Source organism: Salmo trutta, unplaced genomic scaffold (genome assembly GCF_901001165.1).
Source record: "Salmo trutta unplaced genomic scaffold, fSalTru1.1, whole genome shotgun sequence".
Taxonomy (NCBI): Eukaryota; Metazoa; Chordata; class Actinopteri; order Salmoniformes; family Salmonidae; genus Salmo; species Salmo trutta.
In genome coordinates, this window is record NW_021823448.1 from 18,230 (window position 1) to 41,910 (window position 23,681).

General features: G+C 45.7%; 1 protein-coding gene and 1 long non-coding RNA gene across 4 annotated transcripts; both read left to right on the top strand.

Moving 5' to 3' along the window:
• The first annotated feature begins 57 nt into the window (after nucleotides 1–57).
• Nucleotides 58–21,624, top strand: LOC115191024 (integral membrane protein GPR155). 3 transcript variants are annotated; one of them, XM_029749025.1, is made up of 17 exons: nucleotides 58–586; nucleotides 1,097–1,619; nucleotides 2,710–2,888; nucleotides 3,835–4,055; nucleotides 4,832–5,006; nucleotides 5,938–6,093; nucleotides 8,430–8,513; nucleotides 10,784–10,904; nucleotides 11,432–11,516; nucleotides 11,606–11,696; nucleotides 13,727–14,018; nucleotides 14,208–14,285; nucleotides 14,502–14,617; nucleotides 16,306–16,401; nucleotides 17,341–17,405; nucleotides 19,482–19,619; nucleotides 20,756–21,624. In XM_029749025.1, exons 2-17 carry the CDS (start codon nucleotides 1,202–1,204, stop codon nucleotides 21,072–21,074), a joined length of 2,634 nt encoding a protein of 877 aa, XP_029604885.1. In that variant the 5' UTR covers nucleotides 58–586; nucleotides 1,097–1,201; the 3' UTR covers nucleotides 21,075–21,624. The 3 variants fall into 3 exon arrangements, with proteins under 3 accessions (XP_029604885.1, XP_029604886.1, XP_029604887.1); XM_029749026.1 differs by having other exon boundaries at nucleotides 58–1,619; nucleotides 20,697–20,869; XM_029749027.1 differs by lacking the exons at nucleotides 17,341–17,405; nucleotides 19,482–19,619; nucleotides 20,756–21,624 and adding an exon at nucleotides 16,457–17,177 and having other exon boundaries at nucleotides 58–1,619; nucleotides 16,306–16,348.
• On the top strand, nucleotides 12,640–13,670 carry LOC115191026 (uncharacterized). Its single transcript, XR_003877490.1, has 2 exons — nucleotides 12,640–13,129; nucleotides 13,168–13,670. It is a non-coding gene; the product is annotated as an uncharacterized LOC115191026 (long non-coding RNA).
• Nucleotides 21,625–23,681: the final 2,057 nt, after the last annotated feature.

The following is a 23,681-nucleotide window of genomic DNA, read 5'->3' on the forward strand; positions in this document are numbered from 1 at the left end:
GAGACTTCTTGTCTTCTCGTACAATATAAAAGGAAGTGAGTTGCTTCACCAACACTCTCAAGCTACACTATTTAGAATCTAATCAAATTTTTAGGGGGATATGCAGCTAGTGGAGTATTCTAGGTTTGTATCTATTTTAAAGATGTCTAGTCTTAGCTAATTCATTGATTTATTGACCGGTCTTAACTCGCATTATACAGACCTCTTATGAGACCCTTACCAACTTGCGGTCGCTTTCCCACCCAATCAAAGCCGAGTATAGCTCCTCACAACAACACACTTTGGCGACAATTGGATGCCTGGCTTGTCACTCATAATTTAGGGCGTTGTTGAACAATTGCACCAAAGGACACAAATGAGAATTGTTATTGCTATGTGGGATCCTTGGGACATAACCTTTACTCTAACCTTAACCCTTACCATTTTACATTTCAACTTCAACAGGGCAAATTCCCAAGGATTCCGAACAGCATGCATTTGTACTACGGTTAGCTAGCTGTCAACAGCAATAGATAGGACGAATTAGACTAACGTCTAACGACACGCGCGTGTTAAATATGCAATATCTCGTCACCAGATGTGCAAGGTATGACGCTTTTATCTTGTTGTATTTTCGCAATATGTTTTTAGCACGCGAGTTAGCTAACGTTAGATGTAAACGTTACTAGCACCGAATAGCATGCTAACTTTAGCTAGCTACAGTACCTAGCTCCAAATCCAATAATTGGCATCGTTCAAGACATCACGAGTTACACGTATAAAAGGTTACTCTGTCAATCCTCACATGCTGAAATCCCCCATGACTATTTTTGAAAGCAGTTTCAATGCACAGTTGGGAGTAGGCTAAAATGCAATATTATCTGTGGTGTGCATGTCGTCAGCACTGCACTCCTCGTAAATAGCTTTGTATTGGTTATTTTTGACAACAGATTCACCGCATTCTCCCTCTCCTGTATAGGGTATTGGTAGGGCCAGGAGTTTTTCCTGTCATTTGGTCAGGAAACGCTATTGGTCCTTGGTATTACATGTGTTTTGTGACAACCATAAAAGTGTATGGCCTACCCTACTACTCACTGATTATTATTGTTTCAACAAGGGTATTGCGGATGTATCACCCTGAACTGGTGCCCAGCGTCACTGTTCTGTACTCCGATATCGAAAGATATTCCCATCCGTAAAGTAATTTAGTCCTCATACAACTATGGATACCTACGTAGCCATCAATGGCAAGAACATATCCCACAACCCCCTCTCCTCCAGCCAAGCCATGTCTATCGACAAGCTCTTCCCGGCTCTCCTGGAGTGTTTTGGGATCATCCTGTGTGGATACATCGCCGGTAGGACAGACGTCATCACCTCCTGTCAAGCTAAAGGATTAGGGAACTTTGTGTCTAAGTTCGCCCTCCCGGCGCTGCTCTTCAAGAACATGGTTGTGTTGGACTTTAAAAATGTGATCTGGTCGTTCCTGTGGAGTATCCTGATAGCCAAGGTGTCGGTGTTCGTCCTGGTGTGTGTTCTGACGCTGGCCGTGGCCAGTCCGGAGAGCAGGTACAGCAAGGCAGGACTCTACTCCATCTTCGCTACGCAGAGCAACGACTTCGCCCTGGGGTATCCCATTGGTGAGGATGGTTGTGTTTTGGAATGTGATCGTAGTACAATAGGGCTAGTTTATTTTCCTTTGGAAAGTTCAACCTCTTTCTCAAAACAGTCGCAGCCGTTCCACACACAGTGCATTCTGAAAGTATTCAGACCCCTTCCCACATTGTTACTTTACAGCCTTATTCTAAAATGGATTACATAGTTTTTTCCGTCATCAATCTACACACAATACCCCAAAATGACAAAGCAAAAACGGGTTGAGACATTTTTGCAAATGTATATAAAAAAATATATCACATTTCCATAAGTATTCAGACTCTTTACTCAGTTCTTTATTGAAGCACCTTTGGCAGTGATTACAGTCTTCTTGGGTATGACACTACAACATTAGGGACATTCAGAGACTTGTCCCTAAGCCACACCTGTGTTGTCTTGGCTGTGTGGTTAGGGTTGTTATCCTGTTGGAAAGGGAACCTTCGCCCCAGTCTGAGGTCATGAGTGCTCTGGAGCAGGTTTTCATCAAGGATCTCTCAGTGCTTTGTTCCGTTCATCTTTCCCTCAATCCTGACTAATCTCCCAGTCCCTGCTGCTGAAAACATCCCCACAGCATGATGCTGCCACCACCATGCTTCACCGTAGGGATGGTACCAGGTTTCCTCCAGACGTGACGCTTGGTTTTTGCTCTGACATGCACTGTCAACTGGGACCTTTATATAGACAGGTGTGTGCCTTTCCAAGTTGTAGAAACAGCTCAAAGATGATCAATGGAAACAGGATGTACCTGAGCTCAATTTACAGTCTCATAGCAAAGGGTCTGAATACTTATGTAAATAAGTTATTTCTGTTTTTTCTGTTTTATAAATTTGCAAACATTTCTCAACCTTTTTTCGCTTTGTCATTATGGGCTATTGTGTGTAGATTGATGAGGAAAATATTTAATGTTAATCTATTGTAGAATATAACAAAGTGGAAAAAGTGAAGGGGTCTGAATACTTTCCGAATACACTGTATTTGTTGGAACATCTGGGGGTCCCTGAGGAATGGTTTGGAAACCATACAATAACATCTGCCTTTTCCCCGTCCCCCACCCCCCGTCCCTGCTCCCTGCAGTGGACGCCCTGTACAGGAACACACATCCAGAGTACCTGCAGTACATCTACCTGGTGGCTCCTGTCTCCCTGATGCTCCTCAATCCCATAGGATTTGCCTTCTGTGAGGTCCAGAAGTGGAAGGACCACCCAGAGAGACAGCAGGGCAAGTTGCAGATCATCAGAGTGGTGCTGCTGCAGGTCATTTCATCTTGCTTTCTTCTGTGATCAATAGTTTTTTTGTTTTGCAAATTACATGAAATGGTACTTTATTCTTTATTGGACAAGGAACATATTTTACATTCAATAAAAGTTGTAAATACGTAGGATTTTGTAACAAATAAATTAGAGTGAAAGGATCTGTGTATCTGTTAGCTAGCTGTGATAAGAATGGAAAAACATCTTAATATCACAGTGAATAATAAAGGCTAGAAAACATGGAGTCAGGGTGGGTCTTAGGGGGTTGGGTTAACATGGAGTCAGGGTGGGTCTTAGGGGGTTGGGTTAAAACATGGTGTCAGGGTGTGTCTTAGGGGGTTGGGTTAAAACATGGAGTCAGGGTGTGTCTTAGGGGGTTGGGTTAAAACATGGAGTCAGGGTGTGTCTTAGGGGGTTGGGTTAAAACATGGAGTCAGGGTGTGTCTTAGGGGGTTGGGTTAAAACATGGAGTCAGGGGGTGTCTTAGGGGGTTGGGTTAAAACATGGAGTCAGGGTGTGTCTTAGGGGGTTGGGTTAAAACATGGAGTCAGGGTGTGTCTTAGGGGGTTGGGTTAAAACATGGAGTCAGGGTGTGTCTTAGGGGGTTGGGTTAAAACATGGAGTCAGGGGGTGTCTTAGGGGGTTGGGTTAAAACATGGAGTCAGGGGGTGTCTTAGGGGGTTGGGTTAAAACATGGAGTCAGGGGGTGTCTTAGGGGGTTGGGTTAAAACATGGCTTCAGGGGGTGTCTTAGGGGGTTGGGTTAAAACATGGAGTCAGGGTGTGTCTTAGGGGGTTGGGTTAAAACATGGAGTCAGGGGGTGTCTTAGGGGGTTGGGTTAACAGCAATAAGACCCATTTTTGTGGACTGTAAGGAAAGTGGACAGTAAAGTATTGTTCTATACGGTGGTGGTCATCGTGTCCCACTTTTATTCAAATCTATTTTCTAGGTACTGAAGAACCCGATCGTGTTCATGGTGGTGGTCGGGATCGTGTCCCACTTTGTCCTGGGCCAGAGGATCCCTGCTGTGATGGAGGAGTTTGTGGACGGCCTGGCCAACTCCTTCGGAGGAGCAGCTCTCTTCTACCTGGGACTCTCTATGGTGGGACAGGTGGACAAACTCACCAGGTCTACTGGAGTAGCCCTTATCCTGCTCATCACTGCCAAACTGTGAGTTACAGAAATGTCAAGAACTGCAGTTGTAAATAGGGTACTGTACTGTCCTAGTGGTACTGTTCTAGTGGTACTGTACTGTCCTAGTGGTACTGTACTGTCCTTCATAGGTATTGTCCTAGTGGTATTGTCCTAGTGGTACTGTACTGTCCTAGTGGTACTGTCCTAGTGGTACTGTACTGTCCTAGTGGTACTGTCCTAGTGGTACTATCCTGTCCTAGTGGTACTGTACTGTCCTAGTGGTACTGTCCTAGTGGTGTGGTATTGCCCTAGTGGTACTGTACTGTCCTAGTGGTACTGTCCTAGTGGTACTGTCCTAGTGGTGTGGTATTGTCCTAGTGGTACTGTCCTAGTGGTACTATCCTGTCCTAGTGGTACTGTACTGTCCTAGTGGTACTGTCCTAGTGGTACTGTCCTAGTGGTGTGGTATTGTCCTAGTGGTACTGTACTGTCCTAGTGGTACTGTCCTAGTGGTCCTGTACTGTCCTAGTGGTCCTGTCCTGTCCTAGTGGTACTGTACTGTCCTAGTGGTACTGTCCTGTCCTAGTGGTACTGTCCTGTCCTAGTGGTGTGGTCCTGTCCTAGTGGTCCTGTCCTAGTGGTCCTGTCCTAGTGGTACTGTCCTAGTGGTACTGTCCTAGTGGTACTGTCCTGTCCTTGTGGTACTGTCCTGTCCTAGTGGTACTGTCCTAGTGGTACTGTCCTAGTGGTACTGTCCTAGTGGTACTGTCCTAGTGTCCTAACACAGTGTTATGTTTGTCTCTCGTATGTAGGCTGGTGATGCCTCTTATCTGTAAGGACATGGTAGACCTGCTGGACTCTACAGGTTACAACAGCAGCAGTCTGAACCACTCCAGCCTGTCTAACTATGCCTTTCTCTACGGGGTGTTCCCCACCGCTCCCAGTGTAGCCATCTACGCATCACAGTACAACATGGAGCTGGACGTGGTGAGTTGGTAACACACACACACACACACACACACACACACACACACACACACACACACACACACACACACACACACACACACACACACACAGTACAACATGGAGCTGGAAGTGGTGAGTTGGTAACACACACACACACACCACAGTACAACATGGAGCTGGAAGTGGTGAGTTGGTAACACACACACACACCACAGTACAACATGGAGCTGGAAGTGGTGAGTTGGTAACACACACACACACCACAGTACAACATGGAGCTGGAAGTGGTGAGTTGGTCACACACACACACACACACACACACACACACACACACACACACACACACACACACACACACACACAGTACAACATGGAGCTGGAAGTGGTGAGTTGGTAACATACACACACACACACCACAGTACAACATGGAGCTGGAAGTGGTGAGTTGGTAACACACACACACACACATACACACACACACAGTACAACATGGAGCTGGAAGTGGTGAGTTGGTAACACACACACACACCACAGTACAACATGGAGCTGGAAGTGGTGAGTTGGTAACACACACACACACACCACAGTACAACATGGAGCTGGAAGTGGTGAGTTGGTAACACACACACACACCACAGTACAACATGGAGCTGGAAGTGGTGAGTTGGTCACACACACACACACACACACACACACACATCACAGTACAACATGGAGCTGGAAGTGGTGAGTTGGTAACACACACACACACACACACACACACACACACACACACACACACACACACACACACACACACATCACAGTACAACATGGAGCTGGAAGTGGTGAGTATTACATTATCAATTCATATTTAATTTCTTAGCTAATAACCACCTTTCTAGACAGCCAAGGTTTATATTTCCACATCCACATCCCTCTCTCTACCTCTCTGTCTGTCCTCCTGTAGGTGACGTCAGGGATGGTGATCAGCACGTTCCTGTCTGCCCCCATCATGTACGTGTCAGCCTGGCTCCTGACCATCCCCCTGATGGACCCCAAGCCACTGGTCACTGAGCTGCAGAATGTTAGCTTCAACATCAGCATCGTCAGCCTGGTCGCACTGGTGAGTTCTTCCTATTTATGTTCTTATCTGTCTCTCTCTCTCTCTCTCTCTCTCTCTCTCTGTTTCTCTCTCTATCTCTCTCTCTGTTTCTCTCTCTATCTCTCTGTTTCTCTCTCTCTCTCTCTGTTTCTCTCTCTGTTTCTCTCTCTGTTTCTCTCTCTGTTTCTCTCTCTATCTCTCTCTCTGTTCTCTCTCTCTCTCTGTTTCTCTCTCTCTGTTTCTCTCTCTCTCTCTGTTTCTCTCTCTCTCTGTTTCTCTCTCTCTCTCTTCTCTCTCTCTCTCTCTCTCTCTGTTCTCTCTCTCCTGTTTCTCTCTCTGTTTTCTCTCTCTATCTCTCTCTCTCTGTTTCTCTCTCTCTCTGTTTCTCTCTCTCTCTGTTTCTCTCTCTCTCTCTGTTCTCTCTCTCTCTCTGTTTCTCTCTCTCTCTCTGTTTCTCTCTCTCTCTCTGTTTCTCTCTCTGTTTCTCTCGCTATCTCTGTCTCTCTCTCTCTCTGTTTCTCTCTCTCTCTCTGTTTCTCTCTCTCTCTCTGTTTCTCTCTCTCTCTCTCTGTTTCTCTCTCTCTCTCTGTTTCTCTCTCTCTCTCTGTTTCTCTCTCTCTCTCTGTTTCTCTCTCTCTCTCTGTTTCTCTCTCTCTCTCTGTTCTCTCTCTCTCTCTCTGTTTCTCTCTCTCTGTTTCTCTCTCTCTCTCTGTTTCTCTCTCTCTCTCTGTTTCTCTCTCTCTCTCTGTTTCTCTCTCTCTATGTTTCTCTCTCTTCTGTTGTCTCTCTATCTTTGTCTCTATCTCTGTTTTTTCTCTCTCTCTCTATCGTTTTCTCTCTCTCTATCGTTTTATCTCTCTCTCGTTTTCTCTACCTCTCTCTATCGTTTTCTCTACCTCTCTATCGCTTTCTCTACTCTCTCTATTTTTCTCTCTCTCTCTTTTGTTTCTACCTCTCTCTCTTTTTCTCTCTCTCTCTCTCTGTTTCCTTCTCTCTCTCTTTTTGTTTCTCTCTCTCTCTCTCTGTTTCTCTCTCTCTCCTCTCTGTTTCTCTCTCTCTCTCTCTGTTTCTCTCTCTCTCTCTCTGTTTCTCTCTCTCTCTCTCTGTTTCTCTCTCTCTCTCTCTGTTTCTCTCTCTCTCTCTGTTTCTCTCTCTCTCTACATGAAAGGCCAATGAAGAAGACAGACTTTGATACTGTTTTCAATAGGTTTGTCATTTAGTGTAAAGGTCTCACTTCACAGTACATTTTATTATCTGTGGCCTTTTGTGGTCGTCCTCCATGTGTTGGTCCTGTCTGACTTCAGCTGATTGAAGCAAGGTGTTGGTCAGGGCTTACTGACTCCTTGGTGTTGGTCAGGGCTTACTGACTCCATGGTGTTGGTCAGGGCTTACTGAATCCTTGGTGTTGGTCAGGGCTTACTGACTCCTTGGTGTTGGTCAGGGCTTACTGACTCCTTGGTGTTGGTCAGGGCTTACTGACTCCATGGTGTTGGTCAGGGCTTACTGACTCCATGGTGTTGGTCAGGGCTTACTGACTCCTTGGTGTTGGTCAGGGCTTACTGACTCCTTGGTGTTGGTCAGGGCTTACTGACTCCTTGGTGTTAATCAGGGCTTACTGTTGGTCAGGGCTTACTGACTCCTTGGTGTTGGTCAGGGCTTACTGACTCCTTGGTGTTGGTCAGGGCTTACTGACTCCTTGGTGTTGATCAGGGCTTACTGACTCCTTGGTGTTGATCAGGGCTTACTGACTCCTTGGTGTTGGTCAGGGCTTACTGACTCCTTGGTGTTGGTCAGGGCTTACTGACTCCTTGGTGTTGGTCAGGGCTTACTGACTCCTTGGTGTTGGTCAGGGCTTACTGACTCCTTGGTGTTAATCAGGGCTTACTGTTGGTCAGGGCTTACTGACTCCTTGGTGTTGATCAGGGCTTACTGACTCCTTGGTGTTGGTCAGGGCTTACTGAATCCTTGGTGTTGGTCAGGGCTTACTGACTCCTTGGTGTTGGTCAGGGCTTACTGACTCCTTGGTGTTGGTCAGGGCTTACTGACTCCTTGGTGTTGGTCAGGGCTTACTGACTCCTTGGTGTTGATCAGGGCTTACTGACTCCTTGGTGTTGGTCCGGGCTTACTGTTGGTCAGGGCTTACTGACTCCTTGGTGTTGGTCAGGGCTTACTGAATCCTTGGTGTTGGTCAGGGCTTACTGACTCCTTGGTGAAGAATGCAGCTTTAATTAAAGAGGATTTATACCAATGGCTTTTTAAAATTCTAATCTACTCTGCAAAGACTTTTGAGAACTTGAGTGTGTTCAAGCTGTGTTTAAACACTGGATACACTGAAACACATAGTGTTTGTGTTGTAGGTGTGGACCGTCGCTGTCATTCTCCTCAGTAAGAAGTTCAAGAGGCTCCCACACATGTTTTCTATGAACCTCTTCCTGGCACAGGTTATTACATATATCCTTCATATACAGTACATTCTGAAAGGGTTATTACATATATCCTTCATATACAGTACATTCTGAAAGGGTTATTACATATATCCTTCATATACAGTACATTCTGAAAGGGTTATTACATATATCCTTCATATACAGTACATTCTGAAATAGTTATTACATATATCCTTCATATACAGTACATTCTGAAAGGGTTATTACATATATCCTTCAGATACAGTACATTCTGAAAGGGTTATTACATATATCCTTCATATACAGTACATTCTGAAAGAGTTATTACATATATCCTTCAGATACAGTACATTCTGAAAGGGTTATTACATATATCCTTCATAATACAGTACATTCTAATAAGGGTTATTACATATATCCTTCATATACAGTACATTCTGAAAGAGTTATTACATATATCCTTCATATACAGTACATTCTGAAAGGGTTATTACATATATCCTTCAGATACAGTACATTCTGAAAGGGTTATTACATATATCCTTCAGATACAGTACATTCTGAAAGGGTTATTACATATATCCTTCAGATACAGTACATTCTGAAAGGGTTATTACATATATCCTTCATATACAGTACATTCTGAAAGAGTTATTACATATATCCTTCAGATACAGTACATTCTGAAAGTATTCAGACCCCTTGACTTTTTCCACATTTTGATACGTTATAGCCTTATTTTAAAATGGATAAAACAACGTTTTTGCCTCATATCAATCTACACACAATACCCCTTAATGACAAAGCAAAAAATGATGAATAAAATAAAAAAAAAAAAAACACATTTCCATAAGTATTCCGACTCTTTACTCAGTACTTTGTTGAAGCACCTTTGGCAGCAATTACAGCCTTGAGTCTTCTTGGGTATAACTCTACAAGCTTGGCACACCTGTATTTGGTAAGTTTCTCACATTCTTCTCTGCAGATCCTCTCAAGCTCTGTCAGGTTGGATGGGGAGCATCGCATCACAGCTATTTTCAGGATTCCCCAGAGATGTTCGATCGGGTTCAAGGACTCAAGGACATCTGAGACTTGTCCCGAAGCCACTCCTGCATTGTCTTCACTCTGTGCTTAGGGTCGTTGTCCTGTTGGAAGGGGAACCTTCGCCCCAGTCTGAGGTCCTGAGCGCTCTGAAGCAGGATCTCTGTACTTTACTCCGTTCATCTTTCCTTCGATCCTGACTAGTCTCTCAGTCCCTGCCGCTGAAAAGCATCCCCACAGCATGACGCTACCACCACCATGCTTCACCGTAGGGATGGTGCCAGGTTTCCTCCAGATGTGACGCTTAGCATTCAGGCCAAAGAGTTCAATCTGGTTTCATTAGACCAGAGAATGTTGTTTCTCATGGTCTGAGAATCTTTAGGTACCTTTTGGCGAACTCCAAGCGGGCTGTCATGTGCCTTTTACTGAGGAGTGGCTTCTGTCTGGCCGCTCTACCATAAAGGCCTGATTGGTGGAGTGTTGCAGAGATCGTTGTCTTTCTGGAAAGTTCTCCCACTTCCACAGAGGAACTCTGGAGCTCTGTCAGAGTGACCATCGGGTTCTTGGTCACCTCCCTGACCAAGGCCCTTCTCCCCCGATTGCTCACTTTGGCCGGGCGGCCAGCTCTAGGAATAGTCTTGGTGGTTCCAAACTTCTTCCATTAAATGAATGATAAAGGCCACTGTGTTCTTGGGGACCTTCAATGCTGCAGAAATGTTTTGGTTAACTTCCCCAGATCTGTGCCTCAACACAATCCTGTCTTGGAGCTCTACGAACAATTCCTTTGACCTCATGGCTTGGTTTTTGCTCTGACATGAACTGTCAACTGTGGGACCTTATATAGACAGGTGTGTGCCTTTCCAAATCATGTCCAATCAATTGAATTTACCACAGGTGGACTCCAATCAAGTTGTAGAAACATCTCAAGGATGATCAATGTAAACAGGATGCACCTGAGATCAATTTACAGTCTCATAGCAAAAGGTTTGAGCACTTATGTAAATAAGGTATTTGTTTTTTTATTTTTAATACATTTGCAAACATTTCTAAAAACCTGTTTTTCGCTTTGTCATTATAGGGTATTGTGTGTAGGTTTTATAAGGAAATATTTGAATTTAATCAATTTTAGAATAAGTCTGTAACTTAACAAAATGTGGAAAAAGTCAAGGGGTCTGAATACTTTCCGAAGGCACTGTACATAATGTATTTTATATCATGTATATAAGTGATGTACAGTAATGTGTCTCTCCTTGTCCCTGTAGTTCCTAGTGTGTTTCAGTATGATCCTGTGGAACTTCGTACTGAAGCAGGAGGACATCTTGGGACAGGTGTTGACATTCACACTGCTCTATGGGTCACTCTACAGCACATATGTCTGGACTGGTATGTACCGTGTGTCTAGACTGGTATGTACCGTGTGTCTGGACTGGTATGTACCGTGTGTCTGGACTGGTATGTACCGTGTGAGTCTGGACTGGTATGTACCGTGTGAGTCTGGACTGGTATGTACCATGTGAGTCTGGACTGGTATGTACCGTGCGAGTCTGGACTGGTATGTACCGTGCGAGTCTGGACTGGTATGTACCGTGCGAGTCTGGACTGGTATGTACCGTGCGAGTCTGGACTGGTATGTACCGTGCGAGTCTGGACTGGTATGTACCGTGCGAGTCTGGACTGGTATGTACCGTGCGAGTCTGGACTGGTATGTACCGTGCGAGTCTGGACTGGTATGTACCGCGCCAGTCTGGACTGGTATGTACCGCGCCAGTCTGGACTGGTATGTACCGCGCCAGTCTGGACTGGTATGTACCGCGCCAGTCTGGACTGGTATGTACCGCGTGAGTCTGGACTGGTATGTTGTACAGTATCTGTGGAATAACCCTGAGTTGGTTCTGTCTGTCTGACTATAGGTCTCATTCCTCTCTGTTTGGTTCTGACCAAGAAGGACAATTTGCTGAGGATTCCACCTGGGGTCTTCATGGTCTTTGGCTGGGGGTACGTCCTGTGTGTGTGTGTGTGTGAAACAGTGTGTTGTATGTTTGTGTTCCTCAAACTTAACCTTACAGTGTTGTTCTCTTCCACAGCATACCGTTCCTCATCCTTGGAGGTCTGCTCCTGGCAGGAGAGAGGATGCCTGATACTGTAGACTCTGCCTTCTTCTATGGCAGGGCTCAGGTGAGAGGATGCCTGATACTATAGACTCTGCCTTCTTCTATGGCATGGCTCAGGTGAGAGGATGCCTGATACTATAGACTCTGCCTTCTTCTATGGCAGGGCTCAGGTGAGAGGATGCCTGATACTATAGACTCTGCCTTCCTCTATGGCAGGGCTCAGGTGAGAGGATGCCTGATACTATAGACTCTGCCTTCTATGGCAGGGCTCAGGAGAGAGGATGCCTGATACTATAGACTCTGCCTTCTATGGCATGGCTCAGGAGAGAGGATGCCTGATACTATAGACTCTGCCTTCTTCTATGGCAGGGCTCAGGTGAGAGGATGCCTGATACTATAGACTCTGCCTTCTATGGCAGGGCTCAGGAGAGAGGATGCCTGATACTATAGACTCTGCCTTCTTCTATGGCAGGGCTCAGGTGAGAGGATGCCTGATACTATAGACTCTGCCTTCTTCTATGGCAGGGCTCAGGTGAGAGGATGCCTGATCCCATAGACTCTGCCTTCTTCTATGGCAGGGCTCAGGAGAGAGGATGCCTGATACTATAGACTCTGCCTTCTATGGCAGGGCTCAGGAGAGAGGATGCCTGATACTATAGACTCTGCCTTCTTCTATGGCAGGGCTCAGGAGAGAGGATGCCTGATACTATAGACTCTGCCTTCTATGGCAGGGCTCAGGTGAGAGGATGCCTGATACTATAGACTCTGCCTTCTATGGCAGGGCTCAGGAGAGAGGATGCCTGATCCTATAGACTCTGCCTTCTATGGCAGGGCTCAGGTGAGAGGATGCCTGATCCTATAGACTCTGCCTTCTTCTATGGAAGGGCTCAGGAGAGAGGATGCCTGATCCTATAGACTCTGCCTTCTTCTATGGCAGGGCTCAGGAGAGACGATGCCTGATCCTATAGACTCTGCCTTCTTCTATGGCAGGGCTCAGGAGAGGGGCCACCTGTGGTTTTAGTTTACTGGAATACAGATCCACTGTATAGTTCTCCCTGAGTTGACTACACTTTACACATCACATAGATCTGGAGCCAGTCCTAAAGGTTTTACACTTTACACATCACATAGATCTGGAGCCAGTCCTAAAGGTTTTACACTTTACACATCACATAGATCTGGAGCCAGTCCTAAAGGTTTTACACATCACATAGATCTGGAGCCAGTCCTAAAGGTTTTACACTTTACACATCACATAGATCTGGAGCCAGTCCTAAAGGTTTTACACTTTACACATCACATAGATCTGGAGCCAGTCCTAAAGGTTTTACACATCACATAGATCTGGAGCCAGTCCTAAAGGTTTTACACTTTACACATCACATAGATCTGGAGCCAGTCCTAAAGGTTTTACACTTTACACATCATATAGATCTGGAGCCAGTCCTAAAGGTTTTACACTTTACACATCACATAGATCTGGAGCCAGTCCTAAAGGTTTTACACATCACATAGATCTGGAGCCAGTCCTAAAGGTTTTACACTTTACACATCACATAGATCTGGAGCCAGTCCTAAAGGTTTTACACTTTACACATCATATAGATCTGGAGCCAGTCCTAAAGGTTTTACACTTTACACATCACATAGATCTGGAGCCAGTCCTAAAGGTTTTACACTTTACACATCACATAGATCTGGAGCCAGTCCTAAAGGTTTTACACTTTACACATCACATAGATCTGGAGCCAGTCCTAAAGGTTTTACACTTTACACATCACATAGATCTGGAGCCAGTCCTAAAGGTTTTACGCTTTACACATCACATGGATCTGGAGCCAGTCCTAAAGGTTTTACACTTTACACATCACATAGATCTGGAGCCAGTCCTAAAGGTTTTACACTTTACACATCACATAGATCTGGAGCCAGTCCTAAAGGTTTTACACTTTACACATCACATAGATCTGGAGCCAGTCCTAAAGGTTTTACACATCACATAGATCTGGAGCCAGTCCTAAAGGTTTTACACATCACATAGATCTGGAGCCAGTCCTAAAGGCTTTACCTCGCTCTCTCTTTCCCCTCTCTCAGATCATCAGTACTGCAGTAGTAGTCTCCTGCAGCATCTTGGTAGGTGGTTTCTCTCTGATGGGTCTCAGCCAGGGCACCAAGGAGAACCAGAACTACCAAGCCCTGGAGAGAGCCTCCAACACGGGTACTATAGAGGACCTGAGGCCCCCTGGACACCAGGAGAACCAGAACTACCAAGCCCTAGAGAGAGCCTCCAACACGGGTACTATAGAGGACCTGAGGCCCCCTGGACACCAGGAGGACCAGACCCCCCCACTGGAGCCCTCAGCACCAGAGACCAGCAACAACAGTGGTAGCTAGCTACACACATTGTTTGTTCTAGTTCTGTAAACTTGGGTGCATTGGTTTACTGGGGATTTTGTTACCAACATCGTATTTAAAACCTTAAATTGCCAACCTAAACATATTGTTAAAAAACAGTTATATCAAACTACTCATGTGTCTCATGTGTCTGTGTGTTGTTGTTGTGTGTCCCTCCCAGACAGTTGTAGCTGTACACAGCCCGTGTCCGACATGATCAACGGCGCCACCAGGAACGACACTCCCTCGTCTCTAACCGGTACAGGAAAACAACGTGAATGACTACAGCTCTGGCTGAGTTGTGTTCTAGGTTTATGGGCTGATACTTTGGGCCGTGCTGACCTGTTGAGTTGACTGTATCCCTGTTGTTGTGTCCACTGTGGCTTGTGTTGACTGTGATGCAGTTGCAAAACGTTTTGCCACGGTGTGCACTAATGAGTACAACCCTGTTGACTTGTTGTGCTGTACCCTCCAGGCCAGTGTGGGGCGCTGTGTGAAACCCAGCAGCAGTGTAGTCCACCGGTCCAGGATGACAGACAGCTGGTCAGACACGTCCTGTTGTGTCTACTCCTCATAGTTTCCCTTCTGGCTGTGAGTGTTATCTACTGTTCTGTTCTACTCTGTTCTACTCTGCTCTGCTCTGTTCTACTCTGCTCTGTTCTGTTCTGCTCTGTTCTGTTCTGTTCTACTCTGTTCTACTCTGTTCTGCTCTGTTATGTTCTGCTCTGTTCTACTCTGTTCTGCTCTGTTCTGTTCTACTCTGTTCTGCTCTGTTCTGCTCTGTTCTACTCTGCTCTGTTCTACTCTGCTCTGTTCTACTCTGCTCTGTTCTGTTCTACTCTGCTCTGTTCTGTTCTGCTCTGTTCTGTTCTGTTCTACTCTGTTCTGCTCTGTTCTACTCTGTTCTGCTCTGTTCTGTTCTATTCTGTTCTGTTCTACTCTGTTCTGTTCTATTATGTTCTGCTCTGTTCTACTCTGTTCTATTATGTTCTGTTCTATTATGTTCTGTTCTATTATGTTCTACTCTGCTCTGTTCTGTTCTGCTCTGCTCTGTTCTTCTCTACTCTGCTCTGTTCTATTCTACTCTGCTCTGTTCTATTCTACTCTGCTCTGTTCTAGTCTACTCTGTTCTATTCTATTCTGTTCTACTGTGTTCTATTCTACTGTTCTATTCTGTTCTACTGTTCTATTCTGTTCTGCTCTACACTGTTCTGCTCTGTTCTATTCTGTTCTACTGTTCTATTCTGTTCTACTATTCTGTTCTGCTCTGTTCTATTCTGTTCTACTGTTCTATTCTGTTCTACTATTCTGTTCTGCTCTATTCTGCTCTGCTCTGTTCTATTCTGTTCTACTGTTCTATTCTGTTCTACTCTGTTTTGCTGTTCTATTCTGTTCTGTTCTATTCTGTTCTACTGTTCTGTTCTATTCTGTTCTACTGTTCTATTCTGTTCTACTATTCTGTTCTGCTCTATTCTGCTCTGCTCTGTTCTATTCTGTTCTGCTCTACACTGTTCTGCTCTGTTCTATTCTGTTCTACTGTTCTATTCTGTTCTGCTCTACACTGTTCTATTCTGTTATTCTGTTCTACTGTTCTATTCTGTTCTACTGTTCTATTCTGTTCTACTGTTCTATTCTGTTCTGCTCTACACTGTTCTGCTCTGCTCTGTTCTATTCTGTTATTCTGTTCTACTGTTCTATTCTGTTCTACTGTTCTATTCTGTTATTCTGTTCTACTGTTCTATTCTGTTCTACTGTTCTATTCTGTTATTCTGTTCTACTGTTCTATTCTGTTCTACTGTTCTATTCTATTCTGTTCTACTGTTCTATTCTGTTCTACTGTTCTATTCTGTTATTCTGTTCTACTGTTCTATTCTGTTCTACTGTTCTATTCTATTCTGTTCTATTCTGTTCTACTGTTCTATTCTATTCTGTTCTACTGTTCTATTCTGTTCTACTGTTCTATTCTGTTATTCTGTTCTACTGTTCTATTCTGTTCTACTGTTCTATTCTGTTATTCTGTTCTACTGTTCTATTCTGTTCTACTGTTCTATTCTGTTATTCTGTTCTACTGTTCTATTCTGTTCTACTGTTCTATTCTGTTCTACTGTTCTATTCTGTTCTATTCTGTTCTTTTATTGCTTGGCCGTGTCCCCTTTCTCTACCTACCCTTGTCCCTGGAGTGTGCACTAGTTCACTCCAATCTTGAACCTCTTCCCTGAATCGGCCCTTGTTAACTCTGAAGTGTGCACTTTTCATTCCCCCTCTCGCATGTCTTTCAGAACCTGTCCAGTTGTCTGTGGTGGTTGTTCAACCAGGACCCTGGTAGACTGTACCTGGAGCTGCAGTTCTTCTGTGCTGTGGCCAACTATGGACAGGTACGCTCTCGTGTCTAGATAATGAGTATACAAAGGGATTTCAACCAGGACCCTGGTAGACTGTACCTGGAGCTGCAGTTCTTCTGTGCTGTGGCCAACTATGGACAGGTACGCTCTCGTGTCTAGATAATGAGTATACAAAGGGATTTCAACCAGGACCCTGGTAGACTGTACCTGGAGCTGCAGTTCTTCTGTGCTGTGGCCAACTATGGACAGGTACGCTCTCGTGTCTAGATAATGAGTATACAAAGGGATTTCAACCAGGACCCTGGTAGACTGTACCTGGAGCTGCAGTTCTTCTGTGCTGTGGCCAACTATGGACAGGTACGCTCTCGTGTCTAGATAATGAGTATACAAAGGGATTTCAACCAGGACCCTGGTAGACTGTACCTGGAGCTGCAGTTCTTCTGTGCTGTGGCCAACTATGGACAGGTACGCTCTCGTGTCTAGATAATGAGTATACAAAGGGATTTCAACCAGGACCCTGGTAGACTGTACCTGGAGCTGCAGTTCTTCTGTGCTGTGGCCAACTATGGACAGGTACGCTCTCGTGTCTAGATAATGAGTATACAAAGGGATTTCAACCAGGACCCTGGTAGACTGTACCTGGAGCTGCAGTTCTTCTGTGCTGTGGCCAACTATGGACAGGTACGCTCTCGTGTCTAGATAATGAGTATACAAAGGGATTTCAACCAGGACCCTGGTAGACTGTACCTGGAGCTGCAGTTCTTCTGTGCTGTGGCCAACTATGGACAGGTACGCTCTCGTGTCTAGATAATGAGTATACAAAGGGATTTCAACCAGGACCCTGGTAGACTGTACCTGGAGCTGCAGTTCTTCTGTGCTGTGGCCAACTATGGACAGGTACGCTCTCGTGTCTAGATAATGAGTATACAAAGGGATTTTACTGTTGCTTACTTTACCTCTCATGTTTCTCAGGGCTTCATTTCGTTTGGTATCTTTGGCCTGGACAGGCATCTGATCATTCTGCCATTCAAGAAGAGGTGAGCTAAGAACTAGGTACTTACTTCAGAGAGCATAGGGCCTCATACCTCCTGTATTGTTGTATTGTCCCAACATCACTCCACCTCCTGTATTGTTGTATTGTCCCAACATCACGCCACCTCCTGTGTGCTGTATTGTCCCAACATCACGCCTCCTCCTGTATGTTGTATTGTCCCAACATCAGCCCCTCCTGTATGTTGTATTGTCTCAACATCAGCACCTCCTGTATGTTGTATTGTCCCAACATCACGCCTCCTCCTGTGTGTTGTATTGTCCCAACATCACGCCACCTCCTGTGTGTTGTATTGTCCCAACATCAGCACCTCCTGTGTGTTGTATTGTCCCAACATCAGCACCTCCTCCTGTATGTTGTATTGTCCCAACATCAGCACCTCCTGTGTGTTGTATTGTCCCAACATCAGCACCTCCTCCTGTATGTTGTACATCAGTAACACCTCCTGTATGTTGTATTGTCCCAACATCAGCACCTCCTGTATGTTGTATTGTCCCAACATCATCACCTCCTCCTGTATGTTGTATTGTCCCAACATCAGCACCTCCTCCTGTATGTTGTACATCAGTAACACCTCCTGTATGTTGTATTGTCCCAACATCAGCACCTCCTGTGTGTTGTATTGTCCCAACATCAGCCCCACCTCCTGTATGTTGTATTGTCCCAACATCAGCACCTCCTGTGTGTTTTATTGTCCCAACATCACGCCACCTCCTGTATGTTGTATTGTCCCAACATCAGCACCTCCTGTGTGTTGTATTGTCCCAACATCAGCACCTCCTGTGTGTTGTATTGCCCCAACATCAGCACCTCCTCCTGTATGTTGTACATCAGTAACACCTCCTGTATGTTGTATTGTCCCAACATCAGCACCTCCTGTGTGTTGTATTGTCCCAACATCAGCCCCACCTCCTGTATGTTGTATTGTCCCAACATCAGCACCTCCTGTATGTTGTATTGTCCCAACATCAGCTCCACCTCCTGTATGTTGTATTGTCCCAACATCAGCACCTCCTGTATGTTGTATTGTCCCAACATCACGCCACCTCCTGTATGTTGTATTGTCCCAACATCACGCCACCTCCTGTATGTTGTATTGTCCCAACATCACGCCACCTCCTGTATGTTGTATTGTCCCAACATCACGCCACCTCCTGTATGTTGTATTGTCCCAACATCACTCCACCTCCTGTATGCTGTATTGTCCCAACATCAGCACCTCCTCCTGTATGTTGTATTGTCCCAACATCAGCACCTCCTCCTGTATGTTGTATTGTCCCAACATCAGCACCTCTTGTGTGTTGTATTGTCCCAACATCACGCCACCTCCTGTATGTTGTATTGTCCCAACATCAGCACCTCCTGTATGTTGTATTGTCCCAACATCAGCACCTCCTGTATGTTGTATTGTCCCAACATCAGCACCTCCTGTATGTTGTATTGTCCCAACATCACGCCACCTCCTGTATGTTGTATTGTCCCAACATCAGCACCTCCTGTGTGTTGTATTGTCCCAACATCAGCACCTCCTCCTGTATGTTGTATTGTCCCAACATCAGCACTTCCTCCTGTATGTTGTACATCAGTAACACCTCCTGTATGTTGTATTGTCCCAACATCAGCACCTCCTGTATGTTGTATTGTCCCAACTTCAGCACCACTTCCTGTGTGTTGTATTGTCCCAACATCAGCACCTCCTGTATGTTGTATTGTCCCAACATCAGCACCTCCTGTATGTTGTATTGTCCCAACATCAGCACCACTTCCTGTGTGTTGTATTGTCCCAACATCAGCACCTCCTGTATGTTGTATTGTCCCAACATCAGCACCACTTCCTGTGTGTTGTATTGTCCCAACATCAGCACCTCCTGTATGTTGTATTGTCCCAACATCAGCACCTCCTCCTGTATGTTGTACATCAGTAACACCTCCTGTATGCTGTATTGTCCCAACGTCAGCACAAGGCCAGATCTCAGTCAGACTTGCCTGAGCCAGGTAGTGTGGCTGTAGAAGATGTGGTTGTTCTGCCCTCTAAGGGGCCTGTGTGTGTCCTGTCCCCCAGGTTAGTGAGCCTGTGGCAGGGCAGGGAGAGTGAGGAGGAGCCCCCCTCTGTGGTTCCAGAGGAGATCAGGCTGACCTGCACTCAGTTTGTCCGCTATCATAAAGACCAGTGTGTTCAGGACATAGTGCCCATCAGAAGGTAGGCCACAACATAAACATCAATTATCATTTATTTCCTTTATTTAGCATTTTTTTGTAGCATGATTTCACTCCCAGGACATGTCTTATTGGTGTAGAATCAAATCTCTAGAATCTACATTAAAACCGTTGACTTGGGTCTCCCGAGTTGCCCAGCCATGTAAGACACTCCATCACAGTGCTAGCTGCGTCACTACAGATCCTGGTTCCATCCCAGGCTGTGTTGCAGCCGGCCGCGACCAGGAGACCCATGGGACGGCACACAATTGGCCCAGCGTGGTCCGGGTTAGGGGAGGGTTTGGCCGGCAGGGATGTCCTTGTCCCATCGCGCTCTAGCGACTCCTGTGGCGGGCCGGGCGCAGTGCACGCTGACATCGGTCGCTAGTTGTACGGTGTTAACCTCTGACACATTGGTGCGGCTGGCTTCCGGGTTAAGTGGGCAGTGTGTCAAGATGCAGTGCGGCTTGGAGGGGTCATGTTTCACCTCTCCAGAGTCCGTACGGGAGTTGCAGCGATGGGACAAGACTGTAACTACCGATTTGGATATCACAACATTGGGAAGAAAAAGGGTGTAAAATTCTCCAAAAGAAATAAAATACAATAAAAAAGAAACAGTTGGCTGTTAAATGCTACTGCGTGTGCAGATCTAGTATTCCATAACTAGCATGTTACCATCTAGTTTAACTCTTTCTCTCCTAACATCTTCTGTTAAATGCTACTGCGTGTGCAGATCTAGTATTCCATAACTAGCATGTTACCATCTAGTTTAACTCTTTCTCTCCTAACATCTTCTCTATGCATGGCCTAGGATTTTACCCCAGATAATATCCTACATGTTTCTACCACTAATCCTGTCTTTAGAAATGCGTTATTGCATTGTACACTCTGTGAACAGACTGAACTTACCACAGTCGTCTTCACTAGTAATGCATTCTGGTTTTGGAGTGGTACACAATCCTGGTAGCTACTTTTCACCTTTTGATTTCCTGTTTCTCTTTACTGAACTCTCATCTTCACTACCACTCCTTTTCTCTCTCTCTGTTCTCCTTTCTCCTCTTCCTCCATATCTTCACCCTAGTGCTTCTGGGGAAAGCCTGAACAATGGGACAGTAGGTGAATCCTTCCTTTGATACGCAGGTGTGACGGAGAGAGGTTTCAGGAGAGTGAGCGCTCCAGGGAGAGACCTGGTCAGGGGACTTATCCTCCATCCCAGGCCCAGACTCAGGCCACTTTCCTGGGCAGTGATCTGGTGGACTGGCTGGTGAGGGTGGGTCTGGCCCGGGACAGGGGGGAAGCCCAGCTCTATGGGGCTCAGCTCCAGCAAGGAGGGGTACTGCAACACCTCACACACCAGTTTGGCTTCAGGGACGACACCCTCCTACATTACTGCTTCACTGAGAGGAGCTGGATGCCACCGATGGAGAGGAACAGCAGTATGCCTCCTGTGGCCATGTAACGTTCCCAGAGAAGGAGGGAGGAGGTGTATTACTATTCAGCAATGTTGTTGTCAGGTCACTAAACCTTGACTCCTAAATCCTGGATTAGAATATTACAACACTGCTATTCAGTGAGATGAAACATTCAGATGGAAATAGAATGAGATAGAGCTGACACCATTTAGCATTCCCATTTCCACATATCAGACAATCATATCTGTTCCATGTCATACATTTCTATAACGTTTGCACCCTCCTGAATGGACACCAGAAGAGAGAAAGACGGTGGGCTGCGTCCAGGCTCTGGTCAAGAGTAGTGCACTATGAAGGGAATAGGGTGTGAGCATCCTGAGTCAGCAACTATCCCAGCTGAACCAATCCACAACCAGCTCCAGTATCACAGACAGACTTGTTTGCGTGACATAGAGAAGTCTGCACTGGCTGAAATGTTGCACTGAGACTATTCAACTATTTCATATGCAACTGAACTGACGTGTTGTTTTGTAAGACTACTGTAATATTGTTGTAATGTACTTGAAAGTCAATGAAGTTTTAAACGTTTTTCCACTATGTTGTGTTACCCAGTACTGTCAGCCCATCTGGCTCAACTAAGACAAAGCTTTAGCAGTGAGGTACAGCTTGTCTGTGACACATCATTTTGTTCAAAGCGAGAGGTGAGGCCTCCAACACCACTTGTAGATCATCACTGAGTCAGTTTTTAAAGGCCATGTGTTGACATAGTTTCCTGGAACACATGTCCTGCCTGGTTAAATAGACAGCGTGTCCACATGTCCTGCCTGGTTAAATAGACAGCGTGTCCACATGTCCTGCCTGGTTAAATAGACAGCGTGTCCACATGTCCTGCCTGGTTAAATAGACAGCGTGTCCACATGTCCTGCCTGGTTAAATAGACAGCGTGTCCACATGTCCTGCCTGGTTAAATAGACAGCGTGTCCACATGTCCTGCCTGGTTAAATAGACAGCGTGTCCACATGTCCTGCCTGGTTAAATAGACAACGTGTCCACATGTCCTGCCTGGTTAAATAGACAGCGTGTCCACATGTCCTGCCTGGTTAAATAGACAGCGTGTCCACATGTCCTGCCTGGTTAAATAGACAGCGTGTCCACATGTCCTGCCTGGTTAAATAGACAGCGTGTCCACATGTCCTGCCTGGTTAAATAGACAGCGTGTCCACATGTCCTGCCTGGTTAAATAGACAGCGTGTCCACATGTCCTGCCTGGTTAAATAGACAGCGTGTCCACATGTCCTGCCTGGTTAAATAGACGGCGTGTCCACATGTCCTGCCTGGTTAAATAGACGGCGTGTCCACATGTCCTGCCTGGTTAAATAGACGGCGTGTCCACATGTCCTGCCTGGTTAAATAGACGGCGTGTCCACATGTCCTGCCTGGTTAAATAGACGGCGTGTCCACATGTCCTGCCTGGTTATATAGACGGCGTGTCCACATGTCCTGCCTGGTTATATAGACGGCGTGTCCACATGTCCTGCCTGGTTAAATAGACGGCGTGTCCACATGTCCTGCCTGGTTAAATAGACGGCGTGTCCACATGTCCTGCCTGGTTAAATAGACAGCGTGTCCACATTCTGTGTGGAACACAAGTGGAGAATGTTTCTAATGCTCATGTTATGCCAATAATGTTGTGATCAGTCATGAATATTGTTATTTATTGTTCCTAATATCATCACATCATACTCTGGTATGTTGTCCTCTGATGAGGTTTTATTAATGTGATACAAATGTCTGAGTATTAACAAGCAGGGTTAGTGAGTGTTTGCACTTATCACTGATGCTCTTAAGTTTAAATGACTTTAAATGACTCCTCACATATGAATTCTGTTGTTGATGTGTGACTTTAAGCAGGAAGTGACCCCGCTGTGTATGATGATGATCCTTTGCAGAGTCTACCTTAAACACTTTGTTTCTCCAGATAATTGATGTCAAGTGACTGAGGTGCTGTGGGTTCAGCCTGACTGCCTCAGCCTTGTAGGATGAGTGGCTGTGTGTATTATTATTTGTTGAATGTGGTATTTTCATTGAAAATCACTGATGCTATGGGCTGTCTACCTCAATGCTGCTGCATGACAAGCATGTGAGAAGAACACACATCTGCTTGTGTTACTGGGTGACTGACTGGCTGGGTGACTGACTGACTGACTGGCTGGCTGGGTGACTGACTGGCTGGCTGGGTGACTGGCTGCGTGACTGACTGGCTGCATGACTGGCTGGCTGGGTGACTGACTGACTGGCTGCGTGACTGACTGACTGGCTGCGTGACTGACTGACTGGCTGCGTGACTGACTGACTGACTGACTGACTGGGTGGCTGGGTGACTGACTGACTGACTGACTGACTGACTGACTGACTGACTGACTGGCTGGGTGACTGACTGACTGACTGGCTGGGTGACTGACTGACTGACTGACTGGGTGACTGACTGACTGACTGACTGACTGACTGACTGACTGACTGACTTGTACATGTCAAGCAGGGTTGCATAATGGCTATATCATTACCTCTAACTACAGGCAAAATAAACTATGTGAATAACAAACCCATGATGTCTATGTCAAACAAACAAATCAAAAGCTTCTAATTGTGATTTG

Coding starts and splice junctions, on each gene's coding strand:
- LOC115191024 (XM_029749025.1), top strand. CDS start 1,202: ATGGATACCTACGTAGCCATCAATGGCAAGAACATATCCCACAACCCC. Junction 1,620..2,709: donor CGCCCTGGGGTATCCCATTG/GTGAGGATGGTT, acceptor TGCTCCCTGCAG/TGGACGCCCTGTACAGGAAC. Junction 10,905..11,431: donor CAGCACATATGTCTGGACTG/GTATGTACCGTG, acceptor GTCTGACTATAG/GTCTCATTCCTCTCTGTTTG.